At 51.1% G+C, this 17,736-nt stretch overlaps 1 protein-coding gene across 1 annotated transcript in view; it reads left to right on the top strand.

The window, feature by feature from the left end:
* Window positions 1–17,736, top strand: part of NEK4 (NIMA related kinase 4) — a 278,651-nt gene that overhangs the window by 21,871 nt on the left and 239,044 nt on the right. Inside the window, exon 2 of the mRNA XM_086939417.1 lies at window positions 9,383–9,649. Within this exon, the coding sequence (XP_086795543.1) occupies window positions 9,383–9,649 (267 nt within the window). The remainder of the gene's footprint in view (window positions 1–9,382; window positions 9,650–17,736) is intronic.

Below are 17,736 nucleotides of genomic sequence, written 5' to 3'. Positions count from 1 at the left end.
TGGCACAGTACCCAAAGCATATACCAGCAAAAACATTGTAAACAGAGGAGGCAAACAGAAAAAAATGGAGGAGAGGCTCAAGCCAATGATGTCAGGTCTAACAGAGACCTCTTAGGTTTAAGAGACCTCCACTGGTGTCATCTCTAGCTTTGGTGTCTCTTAGGTTTAAGAGACCTCCACTGGTGTCATCTCTAGCTTTGGAGACCTCTTAGGTTTAAGAGACCTCCACTGGTGTCATCTCTAGCTTTGGCGACCTCTTACGTTTAACAGACCTCCACTGGTCTCATCTCTAGCTTGTCTGACCTCTTTGGTTTAAGAGACCTCCACTGCTGTCATCTCTAGCTTTGGAGACCTCTTAGGTTTAGGAGACCTCCAGGGATAGCATCTCTAGTTTTGGTGATATGTTAGGTTTACGACACCTCCACGGATATCATCTCTAGCTTAGGTGATCTCTTAGGTTTAAGAGACCGCTGCGGGTGTCATCTATACCTTGGTTGACCTCTTAGGTTCAAGAGATTTCCACGGATATCATCTCTAGCTTGTCTGACCTCTTAGGTTTAAGAGACCTCCACTGGTGTCAACTTTAGATTTGGTGACCACTGAGGTTTAAGAGACCTCTGCGGGTGTCATCTCTTGCTTTGGAGACCTCTTATGTTTGAGACCTCCACGGATATCATCTCTAGCTTTGGAGACCTCCTAGGTTTAAGAGACCTCCACTAGTGTGATCTCTTGCTTTGGTGAGCTCTTAGGTTTGAGAGACCTCCACGGATAACATCTCTAGCTTTGATCTCTTAGGTTTAAGAGACCTCCACTGGTGTCATCTCTAGCTTGGGTGACCTCTTAGGTTTAGAAAACCTCCGCAGGTGTCATCTCTAGCTCTGGAGACCTCTGAGGTTTAAGAGACCTCCGCAGGTGTCATCTCTAGATTTGGAGACCTCTTAGGTTTTAGAGACCTCCATTGGTGTCATCTGTAGCTTTGGAGACCTCTCAGGTTTAAGAGACCTCCACTGGTGTCATCTCTAGCTTGGGTGACCTCTTAGGTTTAAGAAACCTCTGCAGGTGTCATTGCTAGCTTTGATGGTCTCTTAGGTTTAAGAGACCTCCACTGGTGTCATCTCTAGCTTGGGTGAACTCTTAGGTTTAAGAAACCTCCACATGTGTCATATCTAGCTTTGGTGGTCTCTTAGGTTTAACAGAACTCCACTGGTGTCGTCTCTAGCTTTGGAGACCTCTTGGGTTTAAGAGACCTCCCCTGGTGTCAGCTCTTGCTTTGGAGACCTCTTAAGTTTGAGACCTCCATGGATATCATCTCTAGCTTTGGAGACCCCTTAGGTTTAAGAGACCTCCGCAAGTGTTATCTCTAGCTTTGGAGACCTCTGAGGTTTAAGAGACCTCTGCTGGTGTCATCTCTAGCTTTGGTGACCTCTTAGGTTTAAGAGTCTACCACGGATATCATCTCTAGCTTGGGTGAGCTCTTAGGTTTTGTTGGACCTGGCCTCGTGGCGTGGCCCCACTCCTCCCGCATGGCGGGTCCCGGACTACCTCGACCCCTGTTCACCGGCCAAGAGCGGCACCTTCCACCTTCCACGAGTGCCGCCCCTCCGGGCCGCCCCCAGCTCTCCCCCAGCTCTCCCCCGACGGAACTCGACCTCATCTCCTCAACCCTCTCGGCTGGCCCGGACCCTTTCCCGGATCCTCGTCTCCGGCCCAGCCGCCATCTTGGACCCTCCCCGACCAGGCCTCGTGGCCTCGGCCCGACCCCAACCTCAGGCCCAGCGAAGCCCCGACATCGAGGCACCACGATCCAACCAGGGGGTAAAGAGACCACTTGACGAGTCAATGGGAGAAGGAGTTTCGATGGACCCCCATCCGCCTGGTTTCGATCGCCCCCCAGCCTCCCTGGGCGCTGGCTCCACCCCCCTGCTGGGTGTCTGGACTCGCACATCCCGGACCCCCCGACCTCCAAGTGCGAGGGTCCGGACATCAAAGGGCACCAGACCTATAACTGGGGCAGCTCCAGAGCAGGAAGGCAGTTGTATCTTGGAGTCGAGAGACACCGAGACAAACTCATCTTCGTGAACCATCCTTGGAGTCCTGCTGGCGCTGCCGCGGCTCATCTTCGTGAACCATCCTTGGAGTCCTGCTGGCACTGCCGCGGCCCATACCAGAGAAACCCTCCAGCTCGAGGATTGAGAGCTGTGCGTCAGGCCTCCCTGTGCCAGAACGGTACCAAGACTGTCCCGCTACCCCCTTCCCACAGAGATTAAGTTTAGAGGGATCCCAGCATCCCGTTCCTCCTGTATTGTTACGATAACCTGCCAAAGAATACCGATAAAAGTGTTAAGAACCTATCTTTGTGTGGCGACCATCTGTAGGGGGGTGGTTGCTCGTCGGTACGATCTGAGGAGAGGACCCTCGCCAGGAGGCCTCTCCCCCTTGCTCGGCCGACCCTCAGGTTTCCCGTCTAACATTGGTGGCAGCGGTGAGATTCGAGCCGACGCAAATCGTACGGAGAGTAGCTCCCCCCACTACAAACGAAAAACACACAGCATCCATGACGACGAAAGAAACAGGAACAACCGCGAAATTCCAGATGGAACAGCTGGAAGATTACAGTCACAAGGAATTGAAGCAATTCTGCATAGACTTGGGTATCGCTACCACAGGACTAAGCACCAAAGACGACCTCAAGCAGGCCCTGCAAACTTGGGTGGAGTCAGGAGCGTCGCCTCCCCAAAACGAAAACATTGCGATCACTGAGAACCTTGCAACTCCTGAGGAAGAGAGGAACACGGGCCTCTCTCACGAGGATGCCCGAGAACGAGAGAGGAGCCGGCTCCACGAGTTGCAACTGGCTAGACTCCGCTTAGATGGGGAACTGAAACTAGCGGAAAAGAAGATAGCCCTTGAACACCTACGATTACAGGGAGAACGGGAAGAAAAAAAAAAACAGAGGGAGCTGGAGGAGAAGAAGCTCGCGTAGGAACACGAACGCGGTTTGAAGGAACTAGAAATTAGGAAACAAAACAAGGACCTTGGCGTCTCCGAGAACCAGAGCCCCACTCCCTCTACGGACACCAAGGTCCACATCCCCAAAGATGTCGTCCGAGAGTACTACAAGAACGACGACATCCAGCAATGGTTTAAGGCCTACGAGGTAGCCATGACCTCCCACCGGGTTCCGCGAAAAGACTGGGGGGCCGGGTTGTGGGGGAGATTCGTCAACGAAGGGAGAGATGCCCTGCTACAGCTCCCCAGCGCTGAAATGACCTCCTACGAGCATATGAAAGCCGCCCTCCTCACTCGCTATGGGCTCACCCCTGAGATGTACCGGCAGCGATTCCGAGACTGTAAAAGGATCCCCGGTACAACCTGGGTAGAGTACGTGGACTTTTTTAGCAGAGCCCTAGAAGGGTGGATCAAGGGCAGCCAGGTCACCACCTACGAACAATTGTTTGATCTTATCGTATGGGAACACCTCTCCAATAACTTTTTCATCGAACTAAGGCAGCATCTCCTCGACAGTAAGCTGACCGAGCCCCGGAAACTTGCCATTGAAGCAGATCGATGGGAGAGCACCCGGGTCCCCCGGAACTGGGCGGGAGATCAAGGCCGAGGCTCCCAGGGGTCCCACCGTCCGCGAGGAGGAGGAGGAGGAGGCCAGGGCCGGGGTCGGGACACCGCCACGGTGCCTCTCACCAGCACTCCCCCGTCCCTGGCCGGGAGAGGAAGCCCCCCAGCACGGCCGGGATTCCGCTCCAACGTTACCTGCCACAAATGCCAGCGACCCGGTCATTACGCCAATGACCCCAACTGTCCGAGAAACCAACCATCCAACCCCTGGGTCCGCTAAACCGCCAGATCAACGCCGACTCCCTAGGGGAGGAACACGGCTAAGAGGAAGTCGAAGACTGTGAAAAGTACCAGCCCGAGTGGGAACCCGCAGCCATGTCCCTGGTATGTCTGGGCGAAAGAGACATGATCCCACGGGCCCCCATCCCGGCCAATACGCTGAAGTACAGCCAGTGGGTCACCATTAATGGACACCGGGCCGAAGCCCTCCGCGACACGGGAGCCAGCGTAACGGCCGTCCGTTGCCATCTGGTGACCCCGGATCAAATCCTGCCCAATGTGCTATGCGCAGTACGGTCTGCGGACAACTCCGAAAGCCTGTGCCAGATGGCCCGCATCCCCTTTGAATGGGGGGGAGTGTCGGGCATGCTGAAAGTGACTGTCCGAGACGATGCCCCGGTAGACTGCCTCCTCGGGAACGACCTCGAGAGCTCCCCCTGGGCTGCCGTTGAGCGGAGGGAGCACCTGGGGATGCTGGGCCTCCCTGAATGGGTCTGTGCGACGACCCGATCCATGGCCGCCCGCGCCATCCCCTCCACTGAAGAACCCGAGTGGCCCGAACCTCCACCGCCCGTAGTCACTGAAGACACCACCCCCGAACCCGGTCCACCGGGGCCCAACGACGAAGAACCTGACCCACTCCGCGACCTCCCGGAGCTGGCCCAGTGGCGCCAAGAAGGTGGGCCCACTCAAGAACAGTTCCGCCAAGAACAAAACACGTGTCCCTCCCTCGAGGGGATCCAACAGCAAGGCGCAGCCCAGAGCGCAGGGGATGCCTCGGGGGGCTCACTGGATCTATTGGGACTATGAGCTTCTCTACAGTGAGCAGAAGATTGCCGAGCTAGGAGCCAGCCGGGTGCTGGTAGTGCCCCTCCGATTCAGAGACTTCCTCCTGAACCTGGCTCATGATGTACCTCTCGCCGGGCACCTGGGGCAGGACAAAACGTACAGCCGCCTAGTGACCCACTTCTACTGGCCCAAGATGAGGAACGATGTGATCAACCACTGTCGAGCCTGCCCCACCTGCCAGGCCAGCGGGAAGAGCGGCAGAAAAATAAGTCCCCCTACAACCCTTCCCGGCCGTCAACACTCCCTTTGAGCGGGTAGGGATTGACATTGCGGGGCCCCTGGAGCCCCGGAAGTTGCAAGGTCACCGGTTCATACTCGTCCTGGTGGACCATGCCACCCGCTATCCCGAGGCCATACCTCTCCGGACCGTGACAGCGCCCGTGGTGGGCCGAGCCCTGATGGGGATCTTCTCGGGGGAAGCCCACCCGGGAGAAGTCGTCAGTGATCGGGGCACGAACTTCATCTCTCGATACATGAAGTCCCTCTGACAACAGTGCGGGGTCACATACAAGTTCACGACCACCTACCACCCGCAAGGGAACGGACTGGTAGAACGCTTCAATCGCACCCTCAAGGGTATGATCATGGGCCTGGAGGAGCCCTTACGACGCCAATGGGACGTGTTGCTGCCCTGCCTCCTATTTGCCTACCGGGAGGTCCCACAGAAGTCCCTGGGATTCAGCCCCTTCGAACTATTGTATGGGCACCCCGTCCGGGGTCCCCTAAGTCTGGTCAAAGAAGGGTGGGAGGTGACCACCCAGAATGCTCCTCCTGATGTGTACCGGTACCTCCTGACCCTCCGGAACCAGACTCGGCGGTTCAGGGAACTTGCCAAGGCCAACCTCTAAGCCAGCCAAGAAGACATGAAACGATGGTATGATCAAAACTCCTCGTCCATTGAGTTCGAGCCGGGACAACAGGTCTGGGTCATGTCCCCGCTCGAACCATGCGCCCTCCAGGACAAATGGACGGGGCCCTTCAAAGTGGTGGAGCGCAAGGGTCCTGTCACCTACCTGGTGGACATGGAGTCCCCCAGGAACCCCCTCCGGGTCCTCCATGCCAACCGACTTAAGCCTCACTTTTATTGCTCAGAACTTAGTCTCCTGATGGTGACCGACAGTGGGGCTGAAAAGGACTCAGAGTCCCTACCCGACCTCCTGAAGACCCTCGAAAAAGACGGCTCCGTGGAAGGAGTCAACCCACAACGCCAAGGCTGCCAAGACTTATTACAGCAATTTGCCGATCTATTCTCTCTCACCCCCGGGGTCACCCCCTGGTGCCTCCACGATGTCGACACCGGGGATAGCCCACCTATCCGGCACCGGGCCTACCGAGTTCCCGATCAGGTACGCGCCTGCATCCAGTCGGAAGTATCCAAGATGCTGGCTCTGGGAGTGATCGAGCCCTCCGACAGTCCATGGACCAGCCCGGTCGTGCTGGTCCCCAAGGCCGCCGCCCCTGGCGTCGCCCCCGAACTCAGATTTTGTGTGGACTACCGGGGCTTGAACGCCGTCACCCGAACAGACGCTCACCCCATCCCTCGGGCTGATGAGCTGATCGACCGCCTGGGGGCCGCCCGCTACCTGAGCACCTTCGACCTAACTGCGGGCTACTGGCAGATCGGCCTCACCCCGGGCGCCCAGGAGCGATCCGCCTTCTCCACCCCTGATGGCCACTACCACTTCAAGGTGATTCCCTTCGGGATGAAAAACGCCCCCGCCACGTTCCAGAGACTAGTGAACAAGGTACTGGCGGGGCTAGAGGAGTTCAGCGCTGCCTATCTAGACGATATTGCGGTGTACAGTCTCCACTGGGCCGAACACCTCCAACACCTCCATGAAGTCTTGGCCGCCCTCCGACGGGGAGGACTAACAATAAAAGCCAGCAAGTGCCAAATCGGCCAAGGGTCCGTGACCTACCTGGGGCACCAGGTGGGAAGTGGCCAGGTGGCCCCCCTCCAACCCAAGATCGCTGCCATCCGGGCCTGGGAACCCCCGGTCACCCAAGCAGAGGTCCGAGCCTTCCTGGGGATCACAGGATATTACCGACGCTTCGTGAAAGACTACAGCAGCATTGTGAGCACCCTCACAGAACTCACGTCGAAGAAACACCCACCGAAGGTACACTGGACCCCTGAGTGTCAGGCCGCCTTTGAGACCCTCAAAACAGCAATGTGCACCGCACCCGTGCTCCAAGCCCCTGACTACAGCCGGGAATTCATAGTACAGACCGAGGCCTCCGATCACGGCGTCGGAGCAGTCCTCTCCCAAATCAATGCAGAGGGAATTGACCAGCCAGTAGCCTTCATTAGCCGACGTCTGCTGGCCCGAGAACAGCGCTGGAGCACCATTGAGCGGGAGGCCTTCGCCGTAGTGTGGGCCCTCAAGAAGCTCCGGCCCTACCTCTTCGGCACCCACTTCCGGGTACAAACTGACCACCGACCTCTGCAATGGCTGATGCAGATGCGAGGAGAGAATCCGAAGCTGTTGCGTTGGTCCATCTCCCTGCAGGGGATGGACTTCACTGTGGAGCATCGCCCCGGCAACGACCACGCCAACGCAGACGGCCTGTCCCGCTTCTTCCGCCTCGGCGAGGAGAATACCCAAGAAGATGGGTGACTCTCCCTGCCTTCAGCTGGGGGGGACGCGTGTTGGACCTGGCCTCGTGGCGTGGCCCCACTCCTCCCGCATGGCGGGTCCCGGACTACCTCGACCCCTGTTCCCCGGCCAAGAGTGGCACCTTCCACCTTCCACGAGTGCCGCCCCTCCGGGCCGCCCCCAGCTCTCCCCCGACGGAACTCAACCTCATCTCCTCAACCCTCTCGGCTGGCCCGGACCCTTTCCCGGATCCTCGTCTCCAGCCCAGCCGCCATCTTGGACCCTCCACGACCCGACCCCAGCCTCAGGCCCAGCGAAGCCCCGACATCGAGGCACCACGATCCAACCAGGGGGTAAAGAGACCACTTGACGAGTCAATGGGAGAAGGAGTTTCGATGGACCCCCATCCGTCTGGTTTCGATCGGCCCCCAGCCTCCCTGGGCGCTAGCTCCACCCCCCTGCTGGGTGTCTGGACTCGCACATCCCGGACCCCCCGACCTCCAAGTGCGAGGGTCCGGACATCCAAGGGCACCAGACCTATAACTGGGGCAGCTCCAGAGTAGGAAGGCAGTTGTATCCTGGAGTCGAGAGACACCGAGACAAACTCATCTTCGTGAACCATCCTTGGAGTCCTGCTGGCGCTGCCGCGGCTCATCTTCGTGAACCATCCTTGGAGTCCTGCTGGCGCTGCCGCGGCTCGTCTTCGTGAACCATCCTTGGAGTCCTGCTGGCGCTGCCGCGGCTCGTCTTCGTGAACCATCCTTGGAGCCCTGCTGGCGCTGCCGCGGCTCATCTTCGTGAACCATCCTTGGAGTCCTGCTGGCGCTGCTGCGGCCCATACCAGAGAAACCCTCCAGCTCGAGGATTGAGAGCTGTACGTCAGGCCTCCCTGTGCCAGAACGGTACCAAGACTGTCCCGCTACCCCCTTCCCACAGAGACTAAGTTTAGAGGGATCCCAGCATCCCGTTCCTCCTGTATTGTTACGATAACCTGCCAAAGAATACTGATAAAAGTGTTAAGAACCTATCTTTGTGTGGCGTCCATCTGTAGGGGGGTGGTTGCTCGTCCGTACGATCTGAGGAGAGGACCCTCGCCAGGAGGCCTCTCCCCCTTGCTCGGCCGACCCTCAGGTTTCCCGTCTAACCGGTTTAAAGAGACCTCTGAGGGTGTCCGGTCTAGCCTAGGTGATCTCTTAGGTTTAAGAGACTGCTGCAGGTGTCATCTGTAACTTGGGTGACCTCTGAGGTTTAAGAGACTTCCACGGATATCAATTCTAGCTTTGGTGACCTTGGCTGTAAGAGACCTCCGCAGTGTCATCTCTAGCTTTGGTGACCTCCTGGTTTTAAGAGACCTCTGCGGGTGGCTTATTCTGACTTAGGATACCTCCTCTTACAGCTTCCTCCAATTGTGGTATCTGTAATTTAGAAGACCTTGGCAGGTGTCATACATGGGTGCACCCTCGCTCTTTCTGGTGTTATGGGAAGCAAGGTATTTCTTCAGGATCACTTATTAACACAAGTGAGAGGTCTCACAGGGTTAGAAGAAGTTACATTTAAATGTACCATATACTGGACCTTTCAGTTTTTTGTCTTCTACTTTGTCACCCATGGGCCTGAGGAGAAACAGCCTGGGGTGTCTCTTGATGAGACAGTCCACAATGACATATTTGTAAGACTGCTCTCTTGATTAATAATGACAACCTCACTCTTGAAGGCATTTGAAACCTCATGGTACTTGTGAAGATGTAGCTGTTCACCGTCTTTGTGGTCATTCTGTAAAGTAGAAAATTATAGAATCCAGAGGTTTATGTTTGTGTGAATTTAAGTGTTACGATAATAGCTTATTCAAGTAGAGATATTGGTATGTTGTACAGATTTCATCTAAGGTTCTAAAAGTTTGCCTAAGTATTCACTTGTTTTTACTTTCTCAATTTTTATCTCTGGAGCTTTGAGTGTTTGCTGGTTTGTAGTCTAGTAGATGAGATTTTTATTTTTTCCTTTTTGTTGTCCATTGGGATATTGGGTTGGGCATACAATTGGTCTGTCAGAGGTCAGATAATGTGCATCTATTTTTATCTCTGCAGTTTGTCATCAAAAAGCTGAACCTGAAAAACGCCACGGCCCGGGAGCGTGAAGCTGCTGAGCAGGAGGCCCAGCTGCTATCTCGCCTGAAGCACCCCAACATAGTGGCTTATAGGGAGTCGTGGGAAGGGAAGGACGGCCTGCTCTACATCGTGATGGACTTTTGTGAAGGTGGTGATCTCTACCACAAGCTGAAGGAGCAGAACGGCAAACTTCTGGAAGAGGCACAGGTTGTGGAGTGGTTTGTACAGATCACCATGGCGTTGCAGGTACCAGTAACAAGTGTTCTCAGGACTGTTGTCACAGCGCTTACTTATGCTTGTAACATGGATTGAAGCAAACAAGATTGAGATGACCTCGGACCTACTGTAGGAAGTGGTCTGCTGATTCAGAACTCAGAATGTGTCTTTGAGCCTCGTTCAAAGACATTTTGCTGTTTCAAATCTTGTGATTCAGAAATCCTTGTTTGAGACTTCTCTGCTCTGTACTAAACACTTTTTGGAATTGGGAAAAGTCTTTCTGAATAGCGAAATAGGTTTTGGACTTATTTCGAGTTGCAGTTTGTAGGGGGTTGTGGATTGCAGTGAGATGTATCAGTGGTCGGTAATCAATGGTTGGATACCATTGGAAAGTTACTGGCACTCAAAGGAAGTGGTAACTTATCTACCAAGGGGAAGCTGCCATCATTGTGGAAAGGACCATGCCTGCTCCAAATATCAAACAGGAAACTTAAAAAGTAGGTGCTGCATTCCTTTTTTTTTTTTTTGAGGAACACTAGCTACTTAAAAAAACGTTTTGCGTTGGAGAGGCAAACACAGGGAAAGTTGTCTGCTATCCCCTGCAGAGTACCATGAAGTCACTGGTAGCCAGACGCAGGGAGTTGCAAATAGCAATTGGACTATTTCATATTTATTTTATTTTATTTATGTGTTCTTATAAAGCTCACTAAATCCAGGGGTGGCAGGATGCTGTACATGAAACTAAGAGACGTAAGGCCCCACTATAAAATAACTCAGTAGGGCATAACATTGCTTTATAACAGGAAAGGATACTGGTGCAAGACACACTCAAAACAGAGGCAAAGGCATAAAACAGGTTTCAAATTGGAGTGTGCGATGCAAAAAGACTAGTGCGAGAGAAGAAAAAGCAGGAGAGAGAGATGGTAACTAGAAGACTTTTTTTCATTTTTTATGGGAAATTCGTTAGGGGTTCTGCGACCCTTTGCAAATTATCATTTTGTGACTTGACATTTTAGTACATGGGTCGCATTGCAAAGTGACAGTTCTCAAAAAGTCAGCACACACTCCACTCATTGAGTCCTTTCTGATCATACACCAGGGCCTTCATTTCTTTTTAGGTCTCACGCCTAGCGGTGCACTGCGCATCAGTGCTTGCGCAGCGCGAGACATTTTGTAAGGGAAAAACAGGGAATCTAAGCTGATTTAGGAATCGCACACGCTTGTGCGTTTCATTTTCAGCTACCCCATTGGCCTTAGCGTGCGTCTTTTAATGAAAGACTGCACGCTATTGGCCAAAGGCGGGCGCATTGCTCCGCCCACTGACTATTGGTGTCTATTACACGCTTGGTGCGCGTAATAGACACCAATAGGCCATCACGTGGTTTTAATTATCGTGCCCAGACACGTGCGCAATAATTGAAACCGAAACCAGGGCTCACTGTGGTGCCCGCGCACCACTTGCGGGCTTTAACATGTATCCAGACATAAAAATACGACTGCTGCGTGCTCTTCTGATTGGACTGGCCTCCAGCTGCAGGAAGTAAATTCTTGGCGCTGTGCCTTCAGAGCGGTGCAATCTCACAAAGAGCTGTGCGGGTTATTGGCACTGTGTTTAATCAGTCGTGTTATTCCGGTTTTATAATCCGACCTTGTTTAGAAGTATTGTTTGGAAAGGTGTTTAACTGATTGTAACCATATATCGGTTTTCACATAGAAACTACACATCCCTACCACACCCCCCGTTATAATTTACCGTCCCCCTTTGTGCGCATGCCTGTCTGCACACACATCAACACTTGCTCTCTGTAATGAACTCTAATTCCATTGTAAATAAACTAAGTGCCTTGCGAAGCAATAGAGGTGGGGTCAAGGTTCCCTTTTCCTCGTTGAACTTTTACACCATCACATGCCTGACGTCATTGCCTAATTGGGTACATCTCGCTCGCGCACAGTTAGTCACAAGTCACGCAGTCCCAGGAGAGGCTTGTGCAAGGCCGCGCGCATCCAGGTTGGGTTCACTTCCTTCAGAGACAATGCAGAAATGAATACCTCATCCTCCTGCACTGAATATGTTGATATCTGAGGTATTTGATGTAGCATAGCTCCGAGAAGCAGGCGAGCGATTTACTGGGACGGTTCTCTTACTCTGGTGGGAATCTGCCGACCATGAACCATCTCTTGACCCACAGCCTCTTCCATGTACAAATGAAATGAAAATAATGTATAAAGCACACTAATCCCCAAGGGCTTCTTGGTGCTAAGGAGTCACAGGTCACGATAGAAGTCAGAACAAAGCGGAATACTTGGAATTTGAAGCAACTCACAGTTAGAGGACAGTTATGGACTAAGGCGCTGGAAGTAGGGGCGGGGCGTGCTGCAGTACCCCCAAAATAAACATGCTGAAGGTCAGAAGGTGAATGAGCAATAAACAGACCTTTCATTTTTGTCTTTATCTTGTCACATTTGCTATGCCTTCAAGACAGAGGTCAAAAGTCTGCCATGTCTTCTGAGACATTGCTGTTCATCCTTTTAATTTGGGATTGGTGTTTATTTTCCTTTAACTGCAAAATTAGAGCATTTTGAAAGCGAACTATTTGACAATCTTGCTGGGATACAGGGAATGTGAAAGGAAAGGCTGTAGGATCAGGAGCGAAGCACAGGCCCCTGCATCCCTGGCAGGATGGCCCCAAACCTTCGGGGGCCCTCAAATTCTTCACCACCCAATATGCCCAAGTAGGGTGACCAGATTCTCAAAAGAACAAGTATTTACAATGCAATAGGTCTCGTTTTTTTTATGCAGTTTTATATCCCGTAAACTTGCACACAAGGTATCGGAGCGCTTTAGATAAAAAACAGTTAAGTTCCACAAGGACACATTTAATTATGGTGGGCACAGAGAGATTGAATAAATTGTCCAAAACACAGCATTTTAAGCCAGCACTAAAACTCTAATAAGTTCTAAAGTTCCAACATCAGTTGCTCTGGCTGTTGCACCACAATTTATTCTGTTCCAGCCTTCTAGTTGCCTGCGACATCCCCAGCCCTACCTAACAGGCACAAATGCTGTTTTTTAATTAATATTTCACTTCTATACAATTGGCTTCACCCCTATTCTTTTAAGATTCTGCACAGCTCACAACTCCAGCCCTACTGGCTGTTCAGAAGTGTCTGTTTCTAATATGTAATTGCCTTATCTTGCCCAGTCTGCACCATATTTTCGTCCCATCAAAAGTACTATTCCGCTTATAATTTGGCACAGGGGGATTCAATAATTTGCCCAAAAACAAGGCATTTTCAAAACCAACATTCAACGTGAATTTCTTCTGGTTGTATTTAAATTTAGCTTTTTCGTTGTTTTCAGCTCAATCCATTTTTAGCTGGGACCACTGCATACAACAAAAGCAAAAACATTATCACTTTCAACACCAAAAAAACTGACATTCACAAATGCAAGACCTATTGCATTGCAAATGCTTGTTATTAAAGTGCAAGCAGCCCATGCTAGTACAACTAAGCGTTATACCACATCTGTGTACACTTCCTCACTGAAACAATATTCTAAATATACTCTGTGCAGTTTCAGATTGGTAGTTCAGACTCTCCATTGCAATGAGTGGAACGTATGGCGGTCAGTCACAGTTTTAGTGTTTTGGGGCACAACCCTCACCCACCAGTTGGTGGCGCGCTTCATCATTGGGCTGTGCTCCTTGTCAGGCCAGCAATGCAGTGCCCGATGTGCCCCTCGAGGAAGCTCTTTGCCAGAGATCTTTGTCAAAAGCAACCTCCGAGGACGAAATTTCTGATTAGATGTGTATGTAGAGTAGATTGGCCAAAGGTGAGAGAGAGGAATTTAAAATTACTTAAATTAACCCCCTAAATCTGTGTTTACCATACTGAGGCCGCGACACAATGGGTGAAGTCTGTGCAGTAAATAAAGAAACCTTTATCTTCTGTGTTTCAATTGTCACATTTGCGGGTGATTCAAAGACAGAGGTCAATGTCAGGCTGCTTTATTCTTTTTAACATGGGTGTCTATTTTTCTTTCTCTCACTGTAAAGTGATGGGAGTTTTTAAAGTGAATTATGTAGCAATGTAGGATATTGTGTTTTTTGCAATACACAACAAACTTTAAATTCCTGTGAAGGAACTGCATGCACCCAGCAGTTAGGAAAGCAAAAATGAAGTACTTTAAAAAAAAAATTCTGAAGTGTGCTGTAAACCGAGATTTTATTAGTATCAAAGTAAATCAAGACTCTTACTCGGTGATGCAAAAATGATAAATATTCACAAAATATCCTCGCGGTATTATTTTTCCGCTATAGAGTTTGATCAGTAAAACTCATGATTTGTGCAGATTTAGTGGCCATTTCAGTGAACAATGTGCGGTCTTAAAAGACAATGCGCTACTACAGGATGCTTCAGTTATATGAAAAAATCGCCTGCCTCATGTCCATTAACCCTTTTGGTGCAGCCAACAGCCGTACTCCCTCCCCATTGCGGATGTTGGCCAGTTGCCGTCACTGGAAGGACCCTCTGGTGCTTTACACAAAAGGGTTTCCTTTTTTTCTGCTGCTTGGGAACAGCTTCCCCAGCACCCTGACTGTTTTTTTAATTTGTAATGCCTATCAGTGAGCTGGCGTCATTACTAGTGAAAGTAAAACGAGCCAGTAGCCTCGTTTTACTTTCACGGAATCAGTGCTCGGGGATATCTCAGCCCTTGAGCACTGATTCTTTTAAGAGAGGGAAAGTTGGAAATAGGGGAATCTCCCCTTTACAGTGGAACCTCTGCCCAGTGGATCCCTGCTTGGGTATCGCTACCTGAGAACAATCAATCAATCAATCAATCAAGAAATTTGTATAGCGCGCTACTCACCCAGAGGGTCTCAAGCCGCTTGGGGGAGAGGGTTCCGCGACTGCTCGAAAAGCCAGGTCTTGAGTTGCTTCCTGAAGGAGAGGTGGTCTTGGGTACGACGGAGGTGGATGGGGAGGGAGTTCCAAGTTTTGGCTGCCAGGTAGGAGAAGGATCTTCCTCCCATGGTGGCTCTTCGAATGCGTGGAACCGCGGCGAGGGCGTGGTTGGTTGATCGCAGTTAGCGGGTGGGAGTGTAGAAGGTCAGGTGGTTGTTGAGGTACCTGGAGCCCAGGTCGTGGAGGGCCTTGTGTGCGTGGGTGAGGAGACGGAACGTGATTCTCTTGCTGACGGGGAGCTAGTGGAGGTCTCTCAGGTGTCCGGAGATGTGGCTGTGTCGGGGGATGTCCAGGATGAGTCATGCGAGGCGTTCTGGATGCGTTGGAGTCTTTTCTGTAGTTTGGTTGTGGTTACGGTGTAGAGGGTGTTTCCGTAGTCCAGTGAAGGACTGGGTTTTTCTAAGACCCAGCGGTGCCAGGGACAACACCTGAAACCTTCGTGGGTTACCTGTTCCGGCGTACAAATGACAAAGACACTGGACACTTCCTTCGGCGTCAAAGATTCGAGGTTTATTTACTGCAGGGAACACAGAAGTCACAAGAAGTACATAGCATGTAGGTTCAAGGAGACTGCTTCGAATTTTATCTGTGGATCGCTCCTTTTATACAGTTTTTCGTCATAAGACAACATGGCAAACAAAAGGTTACAACCCGGTTCCCACAGTAAATTTCATAGGGGGTCGCTTTCATGTATTCAGGGCCTGGAACATAATTACAGTAGCATTGCCGGTTCCCAACTGTAAAAGTACATCTTCTCACCATTAGTGCATTCCATTCCGGCAGTAAACGAATTAAGGAAGAGTCAGAAACAGGTGCAGGGGAAGACGAGGATAGTCAACAGATTGAAAAGAGTGTAAGGGGGTGCTATCGGAAACACGATTGCAGGGATCAAAGGAGACATGCCTAATGAATGCACAACTGAGACAATAGACCGGCACGGCAAGATGAGCCTCGAGCGGGGCCATCTGCCTTGCAGTGTCATCCCCCTCGTCATAAAGACACCCTCAAAGGAACACGTGTCTTCCGCAAGAGTTTGGGAATCCCAGGGTCACGAAGCGGACAGTGTCCGTTCGCTGGCTACTTGAGGGCAAGAAACAAAATGGATGCCGTATCTAAAATGGAACCCGTGGGTTCAGATGAAGAAACCCACGAAACAGACGAACGGTTTAGGTTAGCACAGCGAAAACGCATACACCCACTAAACTCGTCATTTGCGGTTCATAGATACCAGACTCGATCATATTCGAGCGAGTAAAAAACACCACTTACAATTGTCACGGAACCTCAGACGCTCCTTTTGCCCTCATGTAGGCAAGCACTAGTCGAAATCAGAATCGATCTCGATATTCATCAGACCATCCAGATGTTGCTGCAACATTATTCTATCCATCAGTGCTTTCTTGGTAACAGGTGGCCGTCTTATACACGTTGTAGCACAGAGGCCACATAAGGCAGTACCACACTGCACACAAAGACAACACGTGAACAGAAATGCTACAGCAACCCCAATGATCATCAGAATTTTCCAACCCCACGTCGACATCAGGCCCCAAAACCACCCTAGTAGCGTCCAATCACCTACGTCCACGTGTATGGACTCTGAGATCTTATGCAACTTCGAGATGGCTTGATAGACAGTTGGAGCGTTATCAGGAATGAAAATGCAGCAACTCGAATGGATCACCTTACATACTCCACCTCTATCTGCAAGGACAACGTCTAAAACCATACGATTTTGTAACGTCATAAGCCTGTCAGCCTGAAGCTCTGCTGTAATGTTACCAAGGGCGCTCGCAGTGATATTAGCGGTCGATTCCACCACTCGAGTCAATTGTCTCAGGTTCCTACTATTGATCATAGGTCCCCAAAACGGCAAGAAACCCTTAAAGAAGTCTCCTGCTTCTTGACCAGCAGTGTCCTCTTCTCTAATCACGCCTCTCACAACTCTGGTCTTGTGATAACCCGACCCAACAGTGAAGGTCGGCGGCAACAGATTCGCAATATAACATGTGCCTGAAAAATCACGAGTCAACCATGTATATGCGCGGTCGTAACAAACAAAGTAAGTACCCTTGGCAGTCAGAAGAACAGGGGAAGAGGCCGTCGGTAAAACATTCGTTTCAGTACAGGCACTCCTCCCAAGCTGAGCTTGCGGGCTTCGGCCAAGACCTTTCAGACAGAAATTACCAAGATGGGGTACGATCCAGATCGGAGACGAGCTTTTAAGCTGCCGATCACCCACTGACATGCTATACTCAGCCTCACTCAGATCTCGGTATGCTCGCACCTCTTCCTCTGGGATAAGCGATGCGTCGAAGATATCCCTATCTAAATCGGCAATCGCTCTTGCCAAAGGCTTGTGGTACGGGCCAGGACCATGATCTGCAGTGCGTGGCTCTCGATGGGGGTAGGAATCTAGTGCGCTACGAAACATTGTTTGGAATGCTCGAGCTGAACCCTGGGAACTGTAAGGAAGGACCAAGTACGGAATTCCCCTATCCGTGGTATGTGGCATTAACCCACACACCCAACAGTTGGTAGTATTCATCACCAACTGATGTTGATGAAGAAGCTGAACGAAGGAGTTGTTCATGAATTCCGCACGTCTAACCTGCTCGTGTTGGGGTAAAATGTGAAAGGAATGAGGAGAAACAGTGGGAGTAGGTTTGGGTTCAGAGGAAAAAGTAGGTGAAGCAGAAGGCAATAACGATTGTATCGCATAGTATACTCCACCCACCAACAACATGGAAACAGTTAGGAACAGTAGGAACACCTGAAACAGAAAGCATTTGGTACGTACAACCCTATGCAGTTCGGATCTTTGCGCTTGAGTCTTCTCCACTTCCGACAACTTTGAGAATGCCATCCTCTAAAACCGTCCACAACGTTCTTGACGCACTTCGTTCTGTGTAGTAATTGTCAATCCCCAGGAATTCCTAGGAATCGACGGCCTCCGACCTAGTGTCAGGACCTACTAAACAGAAGGAAGTACCCGCACGGCCCTACGGTCAACCCGGATGCAAGGTTCTTTTAATCAAACAATATATACAAAATCTCCTAGCTGTGGAAAAACACACATGTGGAAAAGAACTCAGAAATTAATAGAAACCACAGTTGTTCAAAAATGTTCAAAATGATAATGGGGGTAA

Source organism: Lissotriton vulgaris, chromosome 9 (genome assembly GCF_964263255.1).
Source record: "Lissotriton vulgaris chromosome 9, aLisVul1.2, whole genome shotgun sequence".
Classification (NCBI taxonomy): domain Eukaryota; kingdom Metazoa; phylum Chordata; class Amphibia; order Caudata; family Salamandridae; genus Lissotriton; species Lissotriton vulgaris.
The sequence above is the reverse complement of the archived record's forward strand: the minus strand, read 5'-3'. Positions and strand labels throughout refer to the sequence as shown.